The 24,419-nt window shown below is 43.9% G+C and overlaps 1 protein-coding gene across 3 annotated transcripts in view; it reads left to right on the top strand.

Annotated features, from left to right (window-relative positions):
* LOC138521798 (E3 ubiquitin-protein ligase TRIM39-like) overlaps positions 1–24,419 on the top strand; it is a 92,014-nt gene that overhangs the window by 7,960 nt on the left and 59,635 nt on the right. For all 3 annotated transcript variants that reach the window (XM_069634899.1, XM_069634898.1, XM_069634900.1), the window contains exons 3-4: positions 15,274–15,504; positions 23,137–23,159. In XM_069634899.1, the coding sequence (XP_069491000.1) occupies positions 15,274–15,504; positions 23,137–23,159 (254 nt within the window). The remainder of the gene's footprint in view (positions 1–15,273; positions 15,505–23,136; positions 23,160–24,419) is intronic.

Genomic DNA, 24,419 nt, shown 5'->3' with positions numbered 1-24,419 from the left:
GCAACACCCTCCCGTGCAGCTTAAGAAACGTAGAATCTCTCAGTGTTCAGAAAAATGCTAAAGACTGAACTTTTCAACTAGAACGCCGAACATATTGTCTCAAACTCTGTTCCTCTGTAACCTCGGAACACCCTTTAACAATGTTCTGTGTTCTCTGTTTATTGTACTATTGCTTTCTAATGTTTTGCCCTAAAACCTGCTAACTGAACATTCTGTAACAGCGCCACGATGCCTCCAGGCCGCTGGGCGCTTTATAAATCCAAATAAATAAATAAATACATTTAAGAGACCAAGGAAGCTAATGTGAGTGCTGCCAGGCCCCCGAACCACCTATAGCCATCATGTTATATTTCACGGGTTGTGCTTTAAAAAGCACAAAGAGGCTGCGTGCGCATTTGTCCCTCTCCCCTGCCCGCTTCCTCAACCCATTTCCATCCCGCCTCCCAGCCCTCCCACACAATCTGATAGGTCCCCTTCCCCTTAATAGACAATATGACCAGGGCAGCCCTGCCCAGCAGCCCCAGAGGCTAAGGGCCCCGAGGCAAAGGGTGGCTCCTACAGCGGTGGCTCCAGACTGTGTCTGCAGGTGTCAGCAGGGGAACAGGCAGCCTAACAGTCTACTTACACCAACTCCTCATTCACTTTTAACAAAGCAGATGACACTGCCCCCACTTACGTTTGCCTCAAGGAAAAGGAAAGCAGTAACAAGCACCTAGTATACCCTAGTTACCATTTAAAAGCAGCTGTAAAACACAGAGAAACTTACATCCTTCTCCCGAACCCCCACTCACTCAGGGACCACCCCCACCTACACTAAAACCTTCCTGAGATCACCACGAGCAGCCCCAACAGTATCCACAAGAGCTAGACGAAGACCACACTGCCATCAACCAGCATCAACTGACAAGGTAGGCACAATTTCAGTTACAAGTAGCCACGCTACTACCTAGAAATCTCAAATCTAGATGTGTTTAAATCTGCCATTTTGTGAAACATAGGCCTCCCTCCAACTATCTAGGAGTCTCAAATCCAGGTGTGGGTAGATCTGCCATTTTGTGAAACATATGCCTCTCTCCCACTATCTAGGAGTCTCAAAACCAGGTGTGGTTAGATCTGCCATTTTGTGAAACATATGCCTCTCTCCCACTATCTAGGAGTCTCAAATCCAGGTGTGGTTAGATCTGCCATTTTGTGAAACATAGGCCTCTTCCCACTATCTATAGTCTCAAATCCAGGTAGATCTCCCATCTTGTGAAACATAGGCTTCTCACCCACTATCTAGGAATCTCAAATGCAAATGTGTTTAGACCTGCCATTTTGTGAAACCTATGCCTCTCTCCCACTGTCTACGAGTCTCAAATCCAGGTGTGGTTAGATCTGCCATTTTGTGAAACATAGGCCTCTCTCCAACTGTGTATGAATCTCAAAACAGGTATGGTTAGATCTACCATTTTGTGAAACATAGGCCTCTCCCCACTATCTAGGAGTCTCAAATCCCGGTGTGGTTAGACCTGCTATTTTGTGAAACATAGGCCTCTCTCCCACTATCTAGGAGTCTCAAAACCAGGTGTGGTTAGATCTGCCATCTTGTGAAACATACTCCTCTCTCCCCCTATCTAGGAGTCTCAAAGCCAGGTGTGGTTAGATAAGCCATCTTGTGAAACATAGGCCTCTCCCCCCCCATCTAGGAGTCTCAAATCCAGGTGTTGGTAGATCTGCCATTTTGTGAAACATATGCCTCTCTCCCACTATCTAGGAATCTCAAAACCAGGTGTGTTTAGACCTGCCATTTTGTGAAGCACAGGCCTCCCTCCCACTATCTAGGAGTCTCAAATCCAGGTGTGCTTAGATCTGCCATTTTGTGAAACATATGCCTCTCTCCCACTATCTAGGAGTCTCAAAACCAGGTGTGGTTAGATCTGCCATCTTGTGAAACATAGGTCCCCCTCCCCCTATCTAGGAGTCTCAAAACCAGTTGTGGTTAGATCTGCCATCTTGTGAAACGAAACATAGTCCTCTCTCCCCCTATCTAGGAGTCTCAAATCCAGGTGTAGGTAGATCTGCCATTTTGTGAAACATATGCCTCTCTCCCCCTATCTAGGAGTCTCAAAGCCAGGTGTGGTTAGATAAGCCATCTTGTGAAACATAGGCCTCTCTCCCCCCTATCTAGGAGTCTCAAATCCAGGTGTTGGTAGATCTGCCATTTTGTGAAACATATGCCTCTCTCCCACTATCTAGGAATCTCAAAACCAGGTGTGTTTAGACCTGCCATTTTGTGAAGCACAGGCCTCCCTCCCACTATCTAGGAGTCTCAAATCCAGGTGTGCTTAGATCTGCCATTTTGTGAAACATATGCCTCTCTCCCACTATCTAGGAGTCTCAAAACCAGGTGTGCTTAGATCTGCCATCTTGTGAAACATAGGCCTCCCTCCCACTATCTAGGAGTCTCAAAACCAGGTGTGCTTAGATCTGCCATCTTGTGAAACATAGGCCTCTCTCCCACTATCTAGGAGTCTCAAATCCAGGTGTGCTTATATCTGCCATTTTGTGAAACATAGGCCTCCCTCCCACTATCTAGGAGTCTCAAAACCAGGTGTGTTTAGACCTGCACCCGAACTACATTAAAGCATACGGTACGTATACCTTACACCACGTCTGTGGACACAGGCCGCAGGCACGGCCAAACATCCATGCACCGTAGAATGCAGCTATAGCTATGCCATTCCTGTCTAGCAGCACACATAACCGTCTACATTGAAACACCTGACGTACCTCAACACCTGTGCCACTAGCATACAGCGACTACCAACGAAAAGAAATTCGGTATAGCTGGGCACACATCAAATCTTCAACAATAGCACTCTATCCCTAACCACCAACAGTGCCCACCCACGTGCCTGACCTTTGGGCTGCTTAGTGGAGCCTAGCCAGCCACCTAAATCCTAAGCCTGTGAAAATGCACACAAGCATCTCTTAATCTACACTCTTAAAACCTCCACCACATTGACTGCGGTAACCTAGGGCGTTACAACCACAAAGCGCGTTGAGGCCATACAAATGGGGAGAGAGCGCTATATAAATAACTGAATACAATACAATGTCCCAGGTCTATAGGTTGCTGTTCCTCCTACGAGGACCTTTACATAAGTGGATGCTGCCCTCAGAGCCGGAACCAAATGCTGACTCCAGAAGTCTCCAAAGTCGCACCTTCACTTCTATTTGTAGGTTCACTGCTGCTTTGGGATTCCATATTTTAACATGCTCTATTTGGGAATGTTAAGGAGGCCTCGCTCAGTCATAATTCAATAAAAGCCCCATCAGTGACGGAATTGTGCAAACAGCAAAGGTTTTATTCTCAGTCGACTGGGGGCCGTTACACAAGCCAACGTTGATCAGTTAACCAGGCAAGGACTCAAAAGCCTGCCCCTTTTGAACACATCTTTATTGAGAATACAGCATTGCACAATATTTGTATACTAATCTAAACCTTAGATTTTAACATATTCTAATTTGCCCTTTTACTTAAAGGTCAAAACACTTCCTGAAACACATTACTCTTTATGCAAATTAGCAAGACTAGGTAGTTTCCCAAATTTCACCCACTCATTGACATATGTTTCAACCTTAACACTGGACAAAACTAGTTCTGGAAATGACCCACGTCTTCAGATGTCTTAGCACACTGTGTCCAAGACATGGATAAGTTGTCTAGTTTTCTATTGGCTAATCCATCTTCTTATTTATTTGGGACTGTATGCCAGTTTCACTGGCAAAACAGCACTGTGGAAATAATATATTCTCCCATTTGATGCTGCCAAATTGTCTGCACCTGGATTGCCCAAGCCCCATCCTCCAACCGTGGCTGGGTTACTGGCCACCATGTTTTGAGCTCTTCACAGCTATGTATTCTCTGGGCTTTCAACACCCTGCCCTGAGGCCTATTTGTAATTTAACACATGCCATGGTATTCATTTTAAAATAAATGTATGCCTGTTGCTGTGATATTTTTTATGTCAGGAATCAATATTCTGTGTTAATGTTGTGAGCACTGCAAGCGTACCTATATGTTATATGTTGTCCTAAACAAGTGTGTCCCGAGTTACCTATTTCCAATGTATATTATAAAAGAAGGATTAGATGGTAAACTTTCTCTACTTCCACCCCTCCTTCTCCCCCAACGATTAGACACCTCTGACAGATTCTCCGGCACTACAGGTCTTGACAACATAGACTGCGTGCAACATTCCAAATTTCAAAAAACATTTTTGTTTAATACAGAATATTTAAATTAAAAGATAAGATACTACCCACACCTAACACAGTGTACAAAACTACCACTAAAACCTACAAAATCTAAAAAGCTAAATTTCAAATAAACCACTTACAAATGGACACAGACGAAATCACATATCACAGTACATAGAAAAAACCTAAATGTGTCACTAAAACAACATATAATCCCAACATGTTTCTGTTCTTTAAAGCCCCTTTCGGGCGAACATTCTTCAGGGGAACCTTTAAAACATCCACTATTCTTCTCAACACCATGTTGAATGGGTAGTTTCAGGCAACCAGCCTGCAAAGAAGAGAAACAGAGGAAACTAATCAGATCCCCAGGGGAGGGGGTATTACCAAATGTAAAAGTGGAGTTGACTCAGTCAAGAGAACAATTCCACAAAAAGGTTTAGAAATTAAACCAATTAGATTTACCTTAATGTGGTGAATCTTCAACGCACGCCTGTAAATGACAGATAGGCTAATTTTTCTTCATTGAAAAACCAAAATACTTCAAAAGGCGTCTCAATCCGCCGAAAATATCGTCACACCTAGAAAGGACACATCACACTACCAATGAGCCACAGATCACTACAGGACAACAGTCATGAATTGTTCAGAATATATTAAATACAAATTACCTTCACGCAAGTGAAGCCACCCACAACGTGGGGCACGGGGAGGAAATCCCTTGTAATGACAACCAAGTCTGCAGATGATTACAAAAGAGGACGCAGAACCAATCTGTAATATAAGAAGGGCGGTCACCAACCATCTCAAAGAGCATTAAAATGCACCGATACACCACGGCTCCCAAATGTGTAAAAAAAGGGAAGAAAAGAAACCATTTCAAGCCCAGCCTAGGTCGTGTATTAGAGCTCATGCTTCCAAACAGTAGTGTCATACACCAGCGGTCTTCACAGCCATTAAATGTGTAAAAACATGCTGAACGTGACCAAGTAGTGAGAGATAGTACACAACACCTCAACGTTCAGTAAGTAAAAAACTGCGGAAAAGGGATAATAGCCACCAACATCACTAAAAGTAATGTAACTACTAAAGTTCAAGAACAACATTCTCACCTCTAGATTAGGAGAAACAAACTCCTCGCTAATGACTCGCGGGGTTTGAAAGAAGACCGTGCAGCACCAGCATGTGTTTTCACCAAGTGCAGCAAAACGCTCACCACTTCCTAGTAAACACTAAGAAAGGACTATACTTTTCGATTAAATACTCGCCGGCAAGAAAATACAGTGGCCATCTTTTACATGCAATCTTCCTAGTGAACACTAAGGAAGGACTACACTCTTCAGTTAGGTACTAGCCGGTAAGAAAAAACTAGCGGCCATCTTTGCATCAAACCACCCAACAACAAGGGGAAGCAGTGTTGAGAAGAAAGTGCACCTTGGGGCACAAAACCATTCAAAAGAAATCGACACAGCATTGCAAAAATCAAGCAACAGACATAGTCAAATTTTTGCAAATATAGATGGCACAAAATAAGGAAAATTCAAAAAATCTCAAAACACAGCCAAAATTGCAAACAATAATCAGATTGCAAAAAACATTTATGTTTGGCTGACCAGATGCCAATCAATACTCTCATTGAGCCCCAGAACATTACTTTGCAATTTAAAAATAATTTTTTGTTCCAGGTTCAATAATTTCTGGTCTGTCTCGGCTTTCCTATGGCCATGCACCTTTTTCAAAATAAACCACGTAAAGTCATTGCAGCCATGTTTCATATCAAGAAAATGTTTCACTAAAGGAGCTGCAATCACTTGATTTCTGATGCAGCTCCGATGTTCCACCATACAGACTTTACATTGTCTGTTAGTCTTGCCTACATAATATAGGCCACAGGGGCATGTGATTAAATACACAACATTGGATGTGTTACAGTTGGTCATTTCATTACACACCCATTTCAGATTAGGTAAAATTTGTATATATCTAATCTCTTTAGTTTGGGCACACATACTACATTTACCGCAAGGAAAATGCCCTTTTATTTCCGGTAAACCCCATAACCTGGTTTGTCTCACCAATGGTGTACTTATTTCAGTTACATCATTCCTGATCAAAATGTTCCTTAGGTTTTGACTTTTTCTAAAGGCCACCAAAGGGGGCAAGGCTTCTTTTCCTCTGTATACCTTTTTCCAAGTTTTCATCACAATAGATTTAATTTTGTACGATAAATTTGAAAAAGTATTAACAAAAACAGTACCAATCTTTCTCTTTATTTTCACATTTTTCTCCAAAAGAGCCTCCCGATTATTTTTGTATGCTCTTTTTGAAGCAGTCTTAATCACTCTAGGTGGATAGCCTTTGTTTCGCAGTTTCCGAGTAAGTGCGTCCGCACTTAGACGGAAATCCTCTTTTCTACTACTATTCCTTTTTAACCTTAAAAACTGCCCAAAAGGTAAGTTGTTTTTCAAATGCTTAGCATGATGGCTGTTAAAGTGCAGAAGAGAATTCTTGTCAGTAGTCTTTGTGTAGGACTTCACTTTTAACACTCCATTCTCATGAAAGATGGTAATATCCAGAAAATGAGTCTCAAAGTCACATATGGATCCCGTAAATTTCAGAAAAAGATTCTGTTGGTTCAACCAGGTCATAAAGCACTCAGCTTCTTCTCTCGTACCATCCCATACAATGAGTATTTCGTCTATATACCTCAGCCACTTCCTCAACTGATGGATATAAGGATTAGTGGCTGGGTATATCACAATTTTTTCAAAATATTCAACATAGAGGTTGGCTAAATTAGGGGCCATGGCCGCACCCATGGCAGTACCTTCTATCTGTTGGAAAAAAGATCCTTGGAACTGGAAAAAGTTTTGGGTAAGGGCAAACTCAGTACACCACAAAATAAAGGCACTGCTCACAGGGTGTCCATCCTCTCTGCCCAGCAAAATTTCTTCAACAACCTCTAATGTCGCCCTTTGTGGTATCATAGTATAGAGGGATTGAATATCCAAACCTATCAATAAAGAATTGCCTTGAACAAAATCTATGTTCTCTATTTTATTGATGGCATCGGTAGTATCCCTCAAATAGCTCTGCATTTTCATCACAAATGGGCGCAGATAAAAATCTGCAAACTTAGACAATGGTTCTAAAATGGAGTTGACCCCAGAGACTATGGGACGTCCGGGAGGGTCTACCAATCTCTTATGCACCTTAGGCAAAATATAGAACACAGGTACCCTGCCTTGTTCCCTTATTAGAAATTCAAATTCTTGTTTGCTAATCATCTCTAAGTCATATGCCAAAGTAAGACGAATCGGTCCAATTAAGGAAACGCCTTATTCGTACTAAACTGCATGGAGCTATTATGCTTGAGTATTTGAAAAATCAGGCCCTTCCTCAAGGTCTCATAGTGAGAAATGAGCCACGTCTATTTTTAGACAATAAAGAATTTAAACTAAAATGGGGTTACATATCTAATAAATGTGGGAGGGACTGGTTAGTCCTAATCCTAGATACAGCTACTGAAGTGTCAAAGAAAATAGAGATAGATATTACAAAGTTGGAAGAAGAACTCAAAAAAGATCTTGATCTAGATACGTTCAAAGTAAAACTAGAACAACACCTTAAAGGGTTAGTAGATTTTAAAAATGATACTACCCTAGAAAGGGTCAAAAGGTTGAAAAAAGACCTCACCAATTTTACACATGAAAAGGCCTTCCCTTATGTTGTAGAGGGCCATAACTTTGGTAACACATTTCAGATTCCTAAAAACAATAGACGTGTACATTTTAGGGATACTTCATATAGCTCAGGTGAAGATAGCACAGGAGACAATGAACCTGTAGCTCAATCGAACCCGGGCAGAGGCAGAGGAAGGGGCCAGAGAGGGGGCAACAGACAAAGACAAAGGATGCCTTTTTTAGGGCAGGGTCCCAACCGAGGGGATTGGGACAACCAGGTCAGGACACGGAGCCGAACAAGGAATCAGTGGTGATTAACTTGTCCAACTATGTACTTTCAAGTGAAGAAGAGAATACTCTCAACAGGGGCCTCAGCTTTGTTATGACCAAAACCCATGATCCCTTTGAATTTCGTATTGAGTTTTTTGCATTTATGCGTAAAGTACGCCTTAATGAATATTTCAGTGAACACAAGGGTTACAACAGTAATAACTGCAGTGGTCTGCGTAATGCGTCGACCTTCTGTGCAACCAGCTACTCTCACACCGCCGAATCCACGGTATTTGAAAGACAAGTGTTGGCTGAAGTTCTAAAGTTAGAATCCTGTGAGAAATCTCATAATTCGAACTTTAGTAAACCCCATAGAGATTCTGTTCTAAAACTTGCAAAAGATAAGAATCTCATTATCAGACAAGCAGATAAAGGGGGAGCTATTGTTTTGATGAATCGCAGTGATTATGTTAAAGAATGTGAGAGACTTCTTTCTGACAGTGTGAGCTATTTGAAACTTACTTGTGACCCTACTGCTCGGCTGATGAAGATCATAAAAGAAAAAGTTACTTTGGCATATGACTTTGGGAAGGATAGCAAACAAGAATTTGAATTTCTAATAAGGGAACAAGGCAGGGTACCTGTGTTCTATATTTTGCCTAAGGTGCATAAGAGATTGGTAGAGCCTCCCGGACGTCCCATAGTCTCTGGGGTCAACTCCATTTTAGAACCATGGTCTAAGTTCGCAGATTTTTATCTGCGCCCATTTGTGATGAATATGCAGAGCTATTTGAGGGATACTACCGATGCCATCAATAAAATAGAGAACATAGATTTTGTTCAAGGCAATTCTTTATTGATAGGTTTGGATATTTAATCCCTCTATACTATGATACCACAAAGGGCAACATTAGAGGTTGTTGAAGAAATTTTGCTGGGCAGAGAGGATGGACACCCTGTGAGCAGTGCCTTTATTTTGTGGTGTACTGAGTTTGCCCTTACCCAAAACTTTTTCAAGTTCCAAGGATCTTTTTTCCAACAGATAGAAGGTACTGCCATGGGTGCGGCCATGGCCCCTAATTTAGCCAACCTCTATGTTGAATATTTTGAAAAAATTGTGATATTCCCAGCCACTAATCCTTATATCCATCAGTTGAGGAAGTGGCTGAGGTATATAGACGATATACTCATTGCATGGGATGGTACGAGAGAAGAAGCTGAGTGCTTTATGACCTGGTTGAACCAACAGAATCTTTTTCTGAAATTTACGGGATCCATATGTGACTTTGAGACTCATTTTCTGGATATTACCATCTTTCATGAGAATGGAGTGTTAAAAGTGAAGCCCTACACAAAGACTACTGACAAGAATTCTCTTCTGCACTTTAACAGCCATCATGCTAAGCATTTGAAAAACAACTTACCTTTTGGGCAGTTTTTAAGGTTAAAAAGGAATAGTAGTAGAAAAGAGGATTTCCGTCTAAGTGCGGACGCACTTACTCAGAAACTGCGAAACAAAGGCTATCCACCTAGAGTGATTAAGACTGCTTCAAAAAGAGCGTACAATAATAATCGGGAGGCTCTTTTGGAGAAAAATGTGAAAATAAAGAGAAAGATTGGTACTGTTTTTGTTAATACTTTTTCAAATTTATCGTACAAAATTAAATCTATTGTGATGAAAACTTGGAAAAAGGTATACAGAGGAAAAGAAGCCTTGCCCCCTTTGGTGGCCTTTAGAAAAAGTCAAAACCTAAGGAACATTTTGATCAGGAATGATGTAACTGAAATAAGTACACCACTGGTGAGACAAACCAGGTTATGGGGTTTACCGGAAATAAAAGGGCATTTTCCTTGCGGTAAATGTAGTATGTGTGCCCAAACTAAAGAGATTAGATATATACAAATTTTACCTAATCTGAAATGGGTGTGTAATGAAATGACCAACTGTAACACATCCAATGTTGTGTATTTAATCACATGCCCCTGTGGCCTATATTATGCAGGCAAGACTAACAGACAATGCAAAGTCCGTATGGTGGAACATCGGAGCTGCATCAGAAATCAAGTGATTGCAGCTCCTTTAGTGAACATTTTCTTGATATGAAACATGGCTGCAATGACTTTACGTGGTTTATTTTGAAAAAGGTGCATGACCATAGGAAAGCCGAGACAGACCAGAAATTATTGAACCTGGAACAAAAAATTATTTTTAAATTGCAAAGTAATGTTCTGGGGCTCAATGAGAGTATTGATTGGCATCTGGTCAGCCAAACATAAATGTTTTTTGCAATCTGATTATTGTTTGCAATTTTGGCTGTGTTTTGAGATTTTTTGAATTTTCCTTATTTTGTGCCATCTATATTTGCAAAAATTTGACTATGTCTGTTGCTTGATTTTTGCAATGCTGTGTCGATTTCTTTTGAATGGTTTTGTGCCCCCCAGTGCACTTTCTTCTCAACACTGCTTCCCCTTGTTGTTGGGTGGTTTGATGCAAAGATGGCCGCTAGTTTTTTCTTACCGGCTAGTACCTAACTGAAGAGTGTAGTCCTTCCTTAGTGTTCACTAGGAAGATTGCATGTAAAAGATGGCCGCTGTATTTTCTTGCCGGCGAGTATTTAATCGAAAAGTATAGTCCTTTCTTAGTGTTTACTAGGAAGTGGTGAGCGTTTTGCTGCACTTGGTGAAAACACATGCTGGTGCTGCACGGTCTTCTTTCAAACCCTGCGAGTCATTAGTGAGGAGTTTGTTTCTCCTAATCTAGAGGTGAGAATGTTGTTCTTGAACTTTAGTAGTTACATTACTTTTAGTGATGTTGGTGGCTATTATCCCTTTTCCGCAGTTTTTTACTTACTGAACGTTGAGGTGTTGTGTACTATCTCTCACTACTTGGTCACGTTCAGCATGTTTTTACACATTTAATGGCTGTGAAGACCGCTGGTGTATGACACTACTGTTTGGAAGCATGAGCTCTAACGCACGACCTAGGCTGGGCTTGAAATGGTTTCTTTTCTTCCCTTTTTTTACACATTTGGGAGCCGTGGTGTATCGGTGCATTTTAATGCTCTTTGAGATGGTTGGTACCGCCCTTCTTATATTACAGATTGGTTCTGCGTCCTCTTTTGTAATCATCTGCAGACTTGGTTGTCATTACAAGGGATTTCCTCCCCTTGCCCCACGTTGTGGGTGGCTTCACTTGCGTGAAGGTAATTTTTATTTAATATATCCTGAACAATTCATGACTGTTGTCCTGTAGTGATCTGTGGCTCATTGGTAGTGTGATGTGTCCTTTCTAGGTGTGACGATATTTTCGGCGGATTGAGACGCCTTTTGAAGTATTTTGGTTTTTCAATGAAGAAAAATTAGCCTATCTGTCATTTACAGACGTGCGTTGAAGATTCACCACATTAAGGTAAATCTAATTGGTTTAATTTCTAAACCTTTTTGTGGAATTGTTCTCTTGACTGAGTCAACTCCACTTTTACATTTGGTAATACCCCCTCCCCTGGGGATCTGATTAGTTTCCTCTGTTTCTCTTCTTTGCAGGCTGGTTGCCTGAAACTACCCATTCAACACGGTGTTGAGAAGAATAGTGGATGTTTTAAAGGTTCCTCTGAAGAATGTTCGCCCGAAAGGGGCTTTAAAGAACAGAAACATGTTGGGATTATATGTTGTTTTAGTGACACATTTAGGTTTTTTCTATGTACTGTGATATGTGATTTCGTCTGTGTCCATTTGTAAGTGGTTTATTTGAAATTTAGCTTTTTAGATTTTGTAGGTTTTAGTGGTAGTTTTGTACACTGTGTTAGGTGTGGGTAGTATCTTATGTTTTAATTTAAATATTCTGTATTAAACAAAAATGTTTTTTGAAATTTGGAATGTTGCACGCAGTCTATGTTGTCAAGACCTGTAGTGCCGGAGAATCTGTCAGAGGTGTCTAATCGTTGGGGGAGAAGGAGGGGTGGAAGTAGAGAAAGTTTACCATCTTATCCTTCTTTTATATTATAATCTATGTTCCTATTGGTGGAGTAAGATGTGGTACATATAAATAGGATCCTGTGTACCTATTTGATTACACACCTATTTCCAATGTACATTGCCTTGTATAAGGGCAGCTAAACTACCTAAATAGACAATACTCCTGAGTTTTCAATGTTGGGCAGGAGGGAGGGGTATAGGCCCTAAATAAAATATTTACCTATCTGTTACAGGAGAGGGGGGCTGCTCCTCTACATGAACATTTGAGAAAACCCACACTTTCACTAGGACCACTTGTATTTACTTTGATGCTTAAGGACATATTTGATCCTGGAGAGAGAGAATCTCCTACACTCCCAGACTTTCCTATGGATCTGCTGGTGAAATCTGTTTGGGTTTTATTCAGTGACAAAGGGTGCTGTGTTTCCATGAGAAATTCTTGTGTCCTTACAGGGTACCACACCTCAAACATCCCACTTTCTCCCTTCCAATTCTCACTTTTCAATCCATATTGGACACGTGCTTTAGCTGTGGGACTTAAAGCTGACTAGTATGGACACATCCCAGTCAGATATGTGCATAGGGTTTTAAATATTTCATTTTCTGGGAAGGATGTTCACCCAAGTCTTCATCACAAGGATCAGGGAATGGCCCCAAGACCTTGAAGCCAAGAGTACAAGGAAGAACTCTTAAGAAAATATCACAAGGACAGGATTCCCAGACGATTTTAAAGGACCAAACACATAAGAACTACATCTCCCTGAATTCCCTCTCTCACAAAGGGAAAATCTGGAGCAGATCTGTGAAACTCAACTAGAGGTATAAGGAAAAGAAGACTATGGGGAAACCCTAATCATCCCACAGAAGTAGCTCCCCAGCCCGCAAGAGACACACCTCTCTCCCATTTAACAGCATTGGTGACTGGGTGAAGCACAAGTCTTCCCTGTGCAAGAACCTGTCACACAGAGAGGACTTCACTTCTTCCCCCACTTCAGGAAGATTTGAAGACTTGCTCATGCCCAATTACTTCCCTGAAGCTACCTCAGCCTCCAGGCCCATGCTACTCCCCCTGAGTGGTCCTTCTGGTATGTCTCTACTGCCTTTGACTAACATCGGGCGTCTGCCTGCTTTGCTGCATCTTCTCCTGGGGCTTCTGGTCCTTCAGCCGACCTCTGGATCTCTTGGTTTGGGTCTCCTCTGGCCCTCCCTGGAGTTGTTTACGGCCAAATCTGCATCTAAGGGGTATAGTATAGACTTACCTTCATTTTCCCCATACAAGCAGACGCAGCTCTCCAGATAATTTTTCTAAGTAGGAATGTTTTACTCCCTATTTTTGAAATTGGAGGTGAAATAATTTTTCAGGGAGTAACAAGTAATTTCTTCTCTCAATGGGGATATTTTTTAGGAGACTGAAAACATTTGATCTAAAAAAATAATTGTAACCCATATATCTTTGCTCCTAGCTATTCATGCAGCTTATAATGCTTATAATGCATGTTTACATTAAAATCTTTCCTCAGATTTGGCGCTAATATTAGCACTCCTTCCTGTTCCTCTGCTCTACAAATGCCATAGATCCAAACCTGTCCATTGAGCAATGTGAGTAGCGCTTCTTCCTGTGGCGATGCTCTCCAGTTGCCATGGATCTGAACATATCTGTGGAGCTGTGTGGGGTAGCACTCCTTCCTGTTCCTCTGCTCTCCAAATGCCATCGATCCAAACCTGTCCATTGAGCAATGTGAGTAACGCTCCTTCCTGTGTTTCTGCTCTCCATATGCCATGGATCTGAACATATCCACAGGGAGCAGTGATGTACAGCCTGGGGCAGGAGATGGGGCGGGGTGGGGGGCTAATACAGAGAGCACTACTGCTGCCCACAGGGATCAGTGATGCATAGCTTGGGGCAGGAGATGCAGAGCGTAAACAGATAGCTCTGCTGATGCACACAGGGGCCAGTGAGGCACAGCCTGGGGCAGGAAATCGCAGTTGAGACAGGAAGCACTACTGCTGCACACAGGGACCAGTGATGCACAGCCTAGGGCAGGAAATGGGGAGCTTATACAGAATGCATTACTACTGTGCACAGAGACCAGTGATGCACAACCTGGGGTAGGAGATGCAGAGCTTATACAGACAGCACCACTGCTGCACACAGGGACCAGTGATGCACAGCAAGGGGCAGGTGATGGGGAGCTTATATAGAGGGCATTACTGCTGCACACAGGGACTGCTGCACACAGGAACCAATGATGCACAGCCTGGGGCAGGATATGCAGAGCTTATACAGAGAACATTACTGCTGCACACAGGGACCAGTGATGCACAGCCTGGGGCAGGGGATAGGGAGCCTATATAGAGAGCATTATTTCGGCGCACAGAGACCAGTGATGCACAATTTCCTGCAACAGGAGATGAGGGGCTTATACAGAGAGCACTACTGCTGACCACAGGGACCAGTGATGCACAACCGGGGGCAGGAGATGCAGAGCGTAAACAGAGAACTATGCTGCTTCACATAGGGGCCAGTGATACACAGCCTAGGGCAGAAAATGGGGAGGGATTATACAGAGAGCACTACTGCTGCCCACAGGGCTCAGTGATGCACAACCGGGGGCAGGAGATGCAGAGCTTATACAGAGAGCACTACTGCTGCCCACAGGGATCAGTGATGCATAGCTTGGGGCAGGAGATGCAGAGCGTAAACAGATAGCTCTGCTGATGCACACAGGGGCCAGTAAGGCACAGCCTGGGGCAGGAAATCGCAGTTGAGACAGGAAGCACTACTGCTGCACACAGGGACCAGTGATGCACAGCCTAGGGCAGAAGATGGGGTGCTTATACAGCGAGCACTACTGCTGCACATGAGCTTCAGATGCACAGCACAGCATGGGTGTGGGCAGAGCCACCATATGGGGAATATACTGACCTTTAGCTGATTGGCAGTCATTAATCAATAATTCACGTGTGTTAGGTTTAATATTTTAGAAGTTATTAAGAGGAAACCACTGCAGGTGTTACATGTAGGTTACTTTATGATGGTTAATATAATAATCAGAAATATAATGTTTGTCTTTTGTTTGTTTTAAATCTCATTTTTAAGGCAAACTTTATGAACCAGAGAGAGAAAATCCTTAGTACATTTGAGCACCTGAAGCAGTTTCTGGAGAAGGAGAAACAGCAGCTGCTCAGCAGACTGGAGAAAGAGGAAGAGGAGAACATGAAGAAGATTCAGGAGAAACTGACCCAACTGGAGAAGCAGCAAAGCACCCACAGGGACCTGATCACAGAGCTGGAGAGCAAGTGCCAGCAACAGGATGTGGATCTCCTGAAGGTGAGGGGGGATCAGGTATCTATAGAACTATAACAGTGATCCACTCACAGGAGCCTGATCACATAGGAAGTAGCAGCAACAGGATGTGGATCTACTGAAGGTGAGGGGATCTGAAATCTATAGAACAAGATCAGCAATCCACCAACATGAGCCTGATCACATAGGAAGTAGCAGCAACAGGATGTGGATCTGCTGAAGGTGAGAGGGGATTAGTAACCTAAAGATAAAGAGCAGCAATCCACCCACAGGGGTATGATCCCAAAGCTAGAACAGAGGTGCCAGCAGCAACAAAGGGAGTTCCTAAAGATAAGACTGGATCCAAGATCTATAGACCTGCAACAGCAGGAATCCACTGCCAGGGACCTGACCACAGAGCTGGAGAGGAAGTGCCAGCAGCAGGATGTGGAGTTATTAAAGGTAAGACGGGATCAGGGATCTATGGACCTGTAACAGCAGCGATCCACTGCAAGGGACATGATCACAGAGCTGGAGAGGAAGGATCAGCAGCAGGATGTGGATCTACTGACAGTGACCAGGAATCAGAAACGTATAGAAATAGAGCAGCAATCCACCCAGAACTACAACAGAGGTGCCAGCAGCAGGATGTGGATCTACTGAAGGTGAGAGGGAATTGGGGATCTATGGCCCTGTAACAGCAGCGATCCACTTTGGAAGGTCAGAATAAGGACCAGCGATTCTGATCCATTTTCAAGCCATTTATATTAAACACAAAGATGAAACTCCTAACTGTCTCCTCAGTCGTCGTTGGGTCTCCAAAGAAAACCGTCCCTGTCCAACTCTAACCTATTCTATCCCTGCCACTGTATATATAGAACTAACGAACAGGAGAATGACTCCCTTCTCCTGTATTTTGCTTTTCAGTAATGTCAATTTTAGTTCTTGGCAATTCCTTGATCAAGTTCACACAGTTCAGAGATAGGGTTCTTCAGCTTTTCCACAGTGTTCTTGACACTTTGTTTTCCCCTCTTTATCTTCCTTCGATATCACTTTTGGTCTAATGTCCTTATTGTTCCCTCTTGATACAAAGTCCACTTCCTTTTCTGGCTGGGCCAGTTACTCACTCTTCCATAAGTTTTCTCACTTTCTTTGTACACTTCTTTATCACTGGATCAAGTATTAAGATCCCAGAAATGGTCTTGGCTGGATTTCCACTTTTTTATATTACTGGGACGAGTATGATTGTGCTAGTAATGATTCACTCTTGGCTCTCTCTCTTTATTACTCGGACGAGTATGATTGTGCTAGTAATGATTCACTCTTGGCTCTCTCTCTTTATTACTCGGACAAGTATGATTGTGCCAGTAACAATTCACTCTTGGCTCTGTCTCTTCTGTATTACTGGGATGAGTATGATTGCGCCAATAACAATTCTCACTTGACTCTCTCTTCAGGGTTTCTGGGACGAATATGATTTGTATACTCGTTATGTTCGTGTTCCCTCCCGGGTCTCCCGCTGTCCTCGTTACCTTTTTGTCTCAGGGTTAGTGTTACCAGGCCTGTTAGCAGGATGGGAAACTCTTCAACCTTCTTCAGGATGCCTTCTCTCTCTTCTCCGGTTTCCTCTCTTGCTCCGCACCTATCCCTGGATGTCAGAGTCTCGGTGATGTCTGCGTAGTTGTTGGACTGCACAGTCCACCCCTTCTGGGTCACGCCACCAGTTACAAACAGCTTGCTTCCTTGGGGTTTCTCTGCCCCAACACCTCCTGCCTTCAGCTGTCTGCGGAGCCGTCTTCCACGCCAGTTAGTCCCTTTGTCAGTCGGCAGGGTTCCTCGCGGTATCTCCTTCTCTTCAGCAACATCTGCTGGAATCTCCTGGGCTTCTCTCCACGTAAAGCATGTTTGAAACTCCCAGGTCTCTCTTCCTGCTTCAGCTCCTCCTTCTCGTTTTATCACGTGCAGCTGGGCCTTCCCCAACTTAGGATACCAGTCCTTCTCTTTCTCTTGAGTACTCCATATTACACAATCTCTCTTCTTCTTCACAGTACTTGATGCTTGACTGTTCTGTATGCATCGATCACTCTTCTTCACAGCACTTGATGCTGGAGTGATCTGTATTGCTCTTGAATATTTCTTCTTCTTGGTATCTTCAAAATATACTTCTTCATAGTATACCAATGGTTTTACATCACAGTAACAGATATTGTTTTGGTCTTTCTGTGACTTGGTCCTCACTAATGTTTTAGGGTTGAGTACATCAGGGAGTTTGTCAGTGGATTGGGAGTCATTGTCCCCAAGGGGGGAGTCTCTCCCAGTGAGGTCCACTTGCCTCTACCCCTAGGGAGGGTATCGCATAGAGGGCTCACCTCCCTAGCCTCACTGGGAAAGGCTCCCCCATGGGGAGAAGTGACTGAATCCTGTGATTCCTCACACCACCCACGGGACTTGATCACAGAGTTAGAGGAAAGTGTTAGCAGAAGGAAGAGGATTTACTGTAGGTGAGAGGGGATCAGGCAGCTATAGAACCAAAAGTGCAACATTTCTTCCATATGGACATTAAATCAGCACTATAGGGGTAGTGTCAAGAGCACAATGATAAGAAAAGGTCACCCCTTGAACTTTTTTAATAGTAATTCAGAAGTACAAAACCATATGTTGGCAACTGGATCCAGAAGAGACCATTTGGAAATAGTCAACTGGAATTCATACCAGAGCATGCTGCATTTAAGTGAAGAACTAACAACTGCAGAGGATATTTACAGCTAGGGTGGGATATCTCAAGTCACTCTATGTCAGCTTCTACTAAATACGGTTGTTAATGAAAATATATAAGTACGTAATTATCTACATCAAGGTATTAAACAATAACATTAAAAATGTAATCAATACAATATATTCACCTCTCGATTTTCCTTCATAGCAGTTCAGGAGATGCACATAAACTCCATTTTCAGTAAAATGATAAGATAGCAAACAGTTGCAAATGGTTTCTACTGGTCCTAGTTGCTGACATACAATATCATATATAAAATGCTTAGGATGTCAGTGCAAAATCAGTTCACACTTTCATCAGCAGGTGGCAACAAAGTGCTGCGGGGAATGGTGTGTGATGCTATGAGCAAGTGATGGGTGTAGGTGGTCAAATCCACACTCTATTAACTTTATACTCAGTGCTGTTACCCTTGCACAACCTCTTAGCTGTCCCTCTTGTCCCACAGTCTGAGGACCACCCAAGGGTTGCTGTGCGATGGATCTCATCTCCCTATTGGTCTCCTGATACAGGACGGCCCCCAATCCCTCCTGAATTGCATCCACTGGCAGGATGTAAGGCTGCTGGGGATCTGCATGGGCCAGGGCTGGTGCTGTAGTGAGGGTCTGCTTGAGCTCCTCCAAGGTCTGCTGGCATTGGTCTCTCCATCCTTCACCAATGGGGTCCCAAGGATGTAAATTCTGTGGGACTGATGGTACTCTTCTTGCCCTTCTGGGTAGTGTAAGGGTGTGTAAGGAGTAGACTGGCACACGGGTGGTATTGTGGTAAGGAAGGCATGGTATCACAAGTATGACACTGACACAAGAGCTAGAAGTTTCAAAACCTTTATTAAATTCCTGGGGTTTGGAAAAACTCCTACTTTGCCCTATAGCTATGATGGGCGTAGTCTCTACCATCAAATAATAAAGAAAACACAGTCCTAGTCAGTCTATGTCAAATCAAAATCGCCTATACTAAAAAAAACAAATGCTTGCCCTATCTTTTTTACAAATATTGTGTAAAGGTGAATGTGTATGCAAAGGAAAGTCGGTGTTCTAACATAAAAGTTTGAGGTGGCTGAGTCAGCTCTCCTCCCCATGTTGGACAGCACGGAGTAAGGTGGCCACCGTAGACAGGATGAAACACACTGGCTCAGGTTATCAAAAAAAGGGCAGTTCAAAACGTGGGTCGAGGCCCGATTGGACGTCCGTGTTAAAGTCACTTACTTTCAGTTCACTAAAAGTTCTTTCACAGTTCAACAAAAGTTCACATAGGTCTCCCTATGTTGGGCTCGGACCTCTCAACAAAAAGTACCTGATTCAACGTCACGTAAGTCTCCCTCAGTCGGGCCCGGACTTCTCAAAAGAAAGTACCTGAATCAACATCACGTAGATCTCCCTCAGTCGGGCTTGGACCTCGCAATGATAGCACTTGCAGGGGTTCCTTTCCCCAAGCTTTATTCAGATCCATTAGGGGTTCCCTTACCCTAACTTATTTCATATTCCAGGTCTCCCTCGGTCGGGCTCCGACCTTCCACTGATGTCGAAGACTTTCGAGTGTGCACAGCTTTTTCCATAGACCTCCACAGGACCACTTTGACTTTCACTTTATCTCTTCCTTATGGTATTTGCCCCAGTGTCTCTTGGTCTTGGTAGTTCCACAGCACAATCAGAAAAATTCAAAAATCTTTCTCTTAAAGCAATCACCTTTTAACTTCCCCTTTCAATGGGATTGATATTGACCATTGCCCCCTTCAGAGTTAGTTCACTTTGACGTTTTTTAACAAGACATGAAACCATTTCGTGGAGACTTTAGAGTGAGCAATTTCCTTTCGAGGGACCACTCCGCTACTCTGTATCACTGACGTCACTGTTATCAGTAATGTTGAAGTTCACTACTGGTTTGCTTTCTTTCGCGTCTCATCAGCACGCGCGCATCCTTCAATCGTAAGATATACTGTTGCGGCTTCAATCTTTCCTTGACACAAACCGCCTTTCATCTCTTTCCCTAACTCACTGGTTGTGTGCATTCCTTTCTTTTCTCTGCGGCTTTGATTCACAAGTCGAGGTTGATACCACAGGCGTGGCCTCACCTCCCCAACTCTGCAGCTCACCCAGGAGGGTTGCTGGCGTGCTTGAAACACAATGCTGGCTTCTTGGCTGGGATTTGGCTTTCTTTGCATATCCCTCACGGTTTCCCAGAGGCAACAACCTCCTGCAGGGATCTTCAGGGTTTCTCTACAACTGTCTCTGGTCCCTCGATCGGTCGTCCTACTCCAGTGAGTTTGCCTTCGCCCCGGAAGATCTGCTCCTTCTCGTGCCTCACCGTGCTCAGTGTGTCTCAAACTTTCTCATGACATTCAGAAAAGGGCTAAAAACCAAGCTATTCAACTAGACTATGCCCAAGGGAGTTCCACTGTAACCATGGAACACTCCCACTATACTCCTGTCGAACCTGTTCAATACTGTTTTCATGAAAATGCTTTAAGTTGTATTGCTCAATATTGCCCTGATGAATATGCGTTAAGTTGTACCTAAGTGAATATACTGTAACAGCGCCACAATGCTTAAGGGCCGTTGGGTGCTTTATAAATTCAAATAAATAAATACATAAATAAATAATGTTCCACCTTTTATCCGTGTGGGGGGAGCTAATGGGTATCAGATGTATGTGATTAAGGTCAACTGCCTCACTTTGACTTACCTTATTAACGGGACAAGTCCAATGAGATATGCAAGTGTTAGCCTTTTTACTCTGTCCTCCTCTTCCTAGGCCCAGTGTTTGTGTAGAAAAGGGGAAGGGGGGGAGTTGGAAAGTCAGAGAATCCTAAAAAAATAGGATGAGGTATGGGACAGGAAAGGGGCGGATAGGGCATCTCACCATCGGTTGCCTCACCCACACTCCCCAAAGATCCCCCACCCAAGTGATCCTCCTGCACTGGTCCACCCCCAGGGTCTGGATCCAAAGAGAGAGAGAGAGATCCCCGGGGACTTGTAAGGGAGACACCCTTTGGTTTCTCACAATCCCTATTACTAAGAGGAGTTTCCCTGCCTCAACTAAAATCCTAAGGATTCGGTCAGGATGTCCAAGAAAATAAATAGTCCACCGTCCTGTGTCAGCAAAACTATTTCCATCCCTTACACTAATAACTAAATCAAAAGGCTGCTCTACAGTTTGTGGTCCAGGAGAACGACTCCATTCTCCTGGACTGGGTATAACTGTTCTGGGTGATGATTTGATCCGAATGTGCATTACCAGGGGGAATGACTCCCTTCCCCTGGTCTTTCATTAATGTCCACAATGTAGAACACCAGGGGGATGACTCATTTCCCCTGGCCTCAGAAGAAGGACTCACCTTTCCTGATATCTCTTTCTATGGATTTCACAATGTTACTGAACCAGGGGGAATGCCTCCCTTCCCCAGGTCTCTCTTGTTCTTGATATTGGCAGTTAACAATGTCAGGGGAGAATTCTCCCTTCCCCTGGCCTTCTCAGGCTGAATTGGCAGTTCAAATGCCAGGGGGAATCTCTTCCTTCCCCTGGCCTTTCTCAGATAAAAACAGATCGATATGGCTCCCAAACCCTTGTTTTCTTAAAGATTTGTTTAGGCAGACCTGGTTCACTGCCAGATACTGCCATGAAGAAGATGGTTAGGGAGGCTCTCCCTCTCAAGTTGCGTGTCCACGACCCTACTTCCTCTTTTAGTTATTCTTCCCGATAGACTTGGTTCACTCTCCTGCCAAGTAAGATCATAATAACAGTTGTTCCAACTATTTTTAACTTTACCTGGGTCTCAGACACAGGGTTCAGGGTTTCTTTCTCCCCTTTTCTCTCTCCCGACAGCCCAAGTAGTTGCTGGAGGATAGCTCAGGGGCAACGCGCTCGCCTTGGAAACAAGACGCCACAGAGCAACTGGGTATTAAGCGCGTTATAAATAACCAATTACATTACATAACAAGTACCGTCTGGGTCTCTGCCAGTTCCCCTCCGTCAGTTGCGTGCTCTTCTGACAACCTCTTGGGCTTCCTTAACTGTTGTGCTGCGTCAGCTCTGCAGCGTTTCCTGCTGGGTGGCTTGCGCGTCTTTCCCGACCATGTGGTCCGGTTACTACTTCTTCCCGGACTTCCGCTCTTCCAGCACTCCTGTCAGCACAGGCACAGTGGACCGGATAGGGACACCAAGGCTCCCTCGCTCGTATCCTGATCAGTGGTCTCCTCCTCTCTCCACGCGGGACATCATTCATGCTTGTGGAACCTCCTGCGAGGGTCTGACAACAAAGTAAGTCCGACTGGACTGCTCACCTAAGTCACATGGAGCATTCTTCATGGCTCCGCACCTCTTCCTTTTCCCAGTACTTGTCTGGTATACCTACTTTGGGGAGTTCACACTCTTCTTCGTCCCAGTACTTCCTAAAGCTCTAGTTTCACAAAAATACAAAGAAACACTAGGCAAGGTGATGGTGTATAGAGGTGTGTAGAGTAGGGAGGGAGGTCGTTAGCAGAGGTGTGTGTAGGACTGGTAGATTGCGTTCTCCCGTGTGTCCTCCCTGTATCCCAGAGCGGGAATCCATCCCCATGTGATCCTTCCACTGAATACCACTCCCAGGGGGACTATCGGGTAGCGCCCTTCCCCTCCCTGGCCTCATGAGAAGGGTCTCCCCCCTCAGGGAGAAGGGACGACATCACAAGATTCATCACAGTAGGCTGATATCCCTTGGTGCGGTCCCTAAGTGGTCAGGTGATTTTTGGCAAATCTCGTGACTAGCCTCCAGTAGTAGTTGCAGAATCCCAGGACACTCTGCAACTTCTCCAGAGTCTGAGGTTGTTGTCAATCATAGTTCTGCTTCTCTGCAAAATGGAAATGAACGTTTAGAATATTGTGGTATGGCTATTTATATTGTCCTCTTTTTCTCTTTCTCTCTCTAGGATATGAAGAGCGTCTTGGGCAGGTACGTCTCCTCTTGCGTTGATGAACCCTCATTGTGGACTCCCTTTTATCCCGTGGATGTCCTCTGTTCCTCACATTTATTACATACTACAGACCCCGGCTCCATCTTCATTGAAGGAAGAGTCCTGTCTCTAAGCTCACAGTGCAGGTCCCTACCTTCACTCTAACCCTATATACACCATACAGGCTCTGTACTATTAGCCCTTGCAAGCCTCTCCCTCCTCTCTCTAAGCTCACAGAGCAGGCCCATCCTTCTGTGTAACCCTAAAGACCCCATATATACTCTGTACTATTACCACTTGCAAGCCTTCTCTCTCTCTCAGCACTTTGCTATTCCATCATCACGGATCCAAGGGAACTAGCAAAGATGGCTGACTTGTGGCTCTCTCAGAGAATCGACCACAGCGATAAGGGGATAGGTAAGGCAGGCCGAAATTCTCCCTTCTTACAGTTCAACAAAGTAGAAATGGGTAAACCCCTTGTGGGTGAACCCTAAAAGAAGGATGGCACCACTAACCCAAAGGTGAGTGGTGGTTCCTCAGTAATTCCCTGACTCCCCAGCACCTTCGGGGGCTAACAGATTGCTGAGCTGTGCGCCTAAAGCAGGGCTCAAGTCGAGGGTACGTGCGGGTGGACGGCGTCCCCCCACTTTATTCAGAGAGCGGACGCCACCCCCCAGGGTTTTTAGAGGCCATGTGTAAAAGAAGACACTTTGACCGTCTTCTCCAAAATTTTGATTTTATGCGCCATCTGGGTTTCGAAACGCAGTCGCCAGGTTCACAGGTTGGGCACTTCACCATTACACTGTATAACCAGGTGAAAAATAACAACTAAGGGTGAAATGTCACATTTTGGGACTGCACTCTCCATGGAAAACATTGGTATTGATTCTTGGGGTTTAAAACGTGCACACTTTTTAAAATTTTCAAACCCTAGAAAATATCCTCTTGGTTTTGTGTATGTCTTGTGCAATTTGTATGGTTATGCAAATCCAGTAGAATTAAATGTGCATATTTCACCGTTATATACTCATCTTGTGTCGTCACATCCCATGGCGTATGTTAATAAGTCCCCTCACATTTTTCTTTAGGACTTGACCACTGGCCTCTGGTCACCGGGAAGCTTGCCCTTGTGCAGACATCCCACAGATGTCTTCAATTTCGCTTAATGTGGCAGGGTCAAGACCCAGAAAGGAAGTTGGGTAAGTGTTGGTAGGGGTTCCCTCCAATACTTAGCAGTATGTCCATTCCATTCTAGTGGA

The sequence above is a fragment of the Ambystoma mexicanum genome, chromosome 13 (genome assembly GCF_040938575.1).
Source record: "Ambystoma mexicanum isolate Mex_15411 chromosome 13, UKY_AmexF1_1, whole genome shotgun sequence".
Lineage (NCBI taxonomy): Eukaryota > Metazoa > Chordata > Amphibia > Caudata > Ambystomatidae > Ambystoma > Ambystoma mexicanum.
This window is presented reverse-complemented; position numbering and strand designations above follow the sequence as displayed.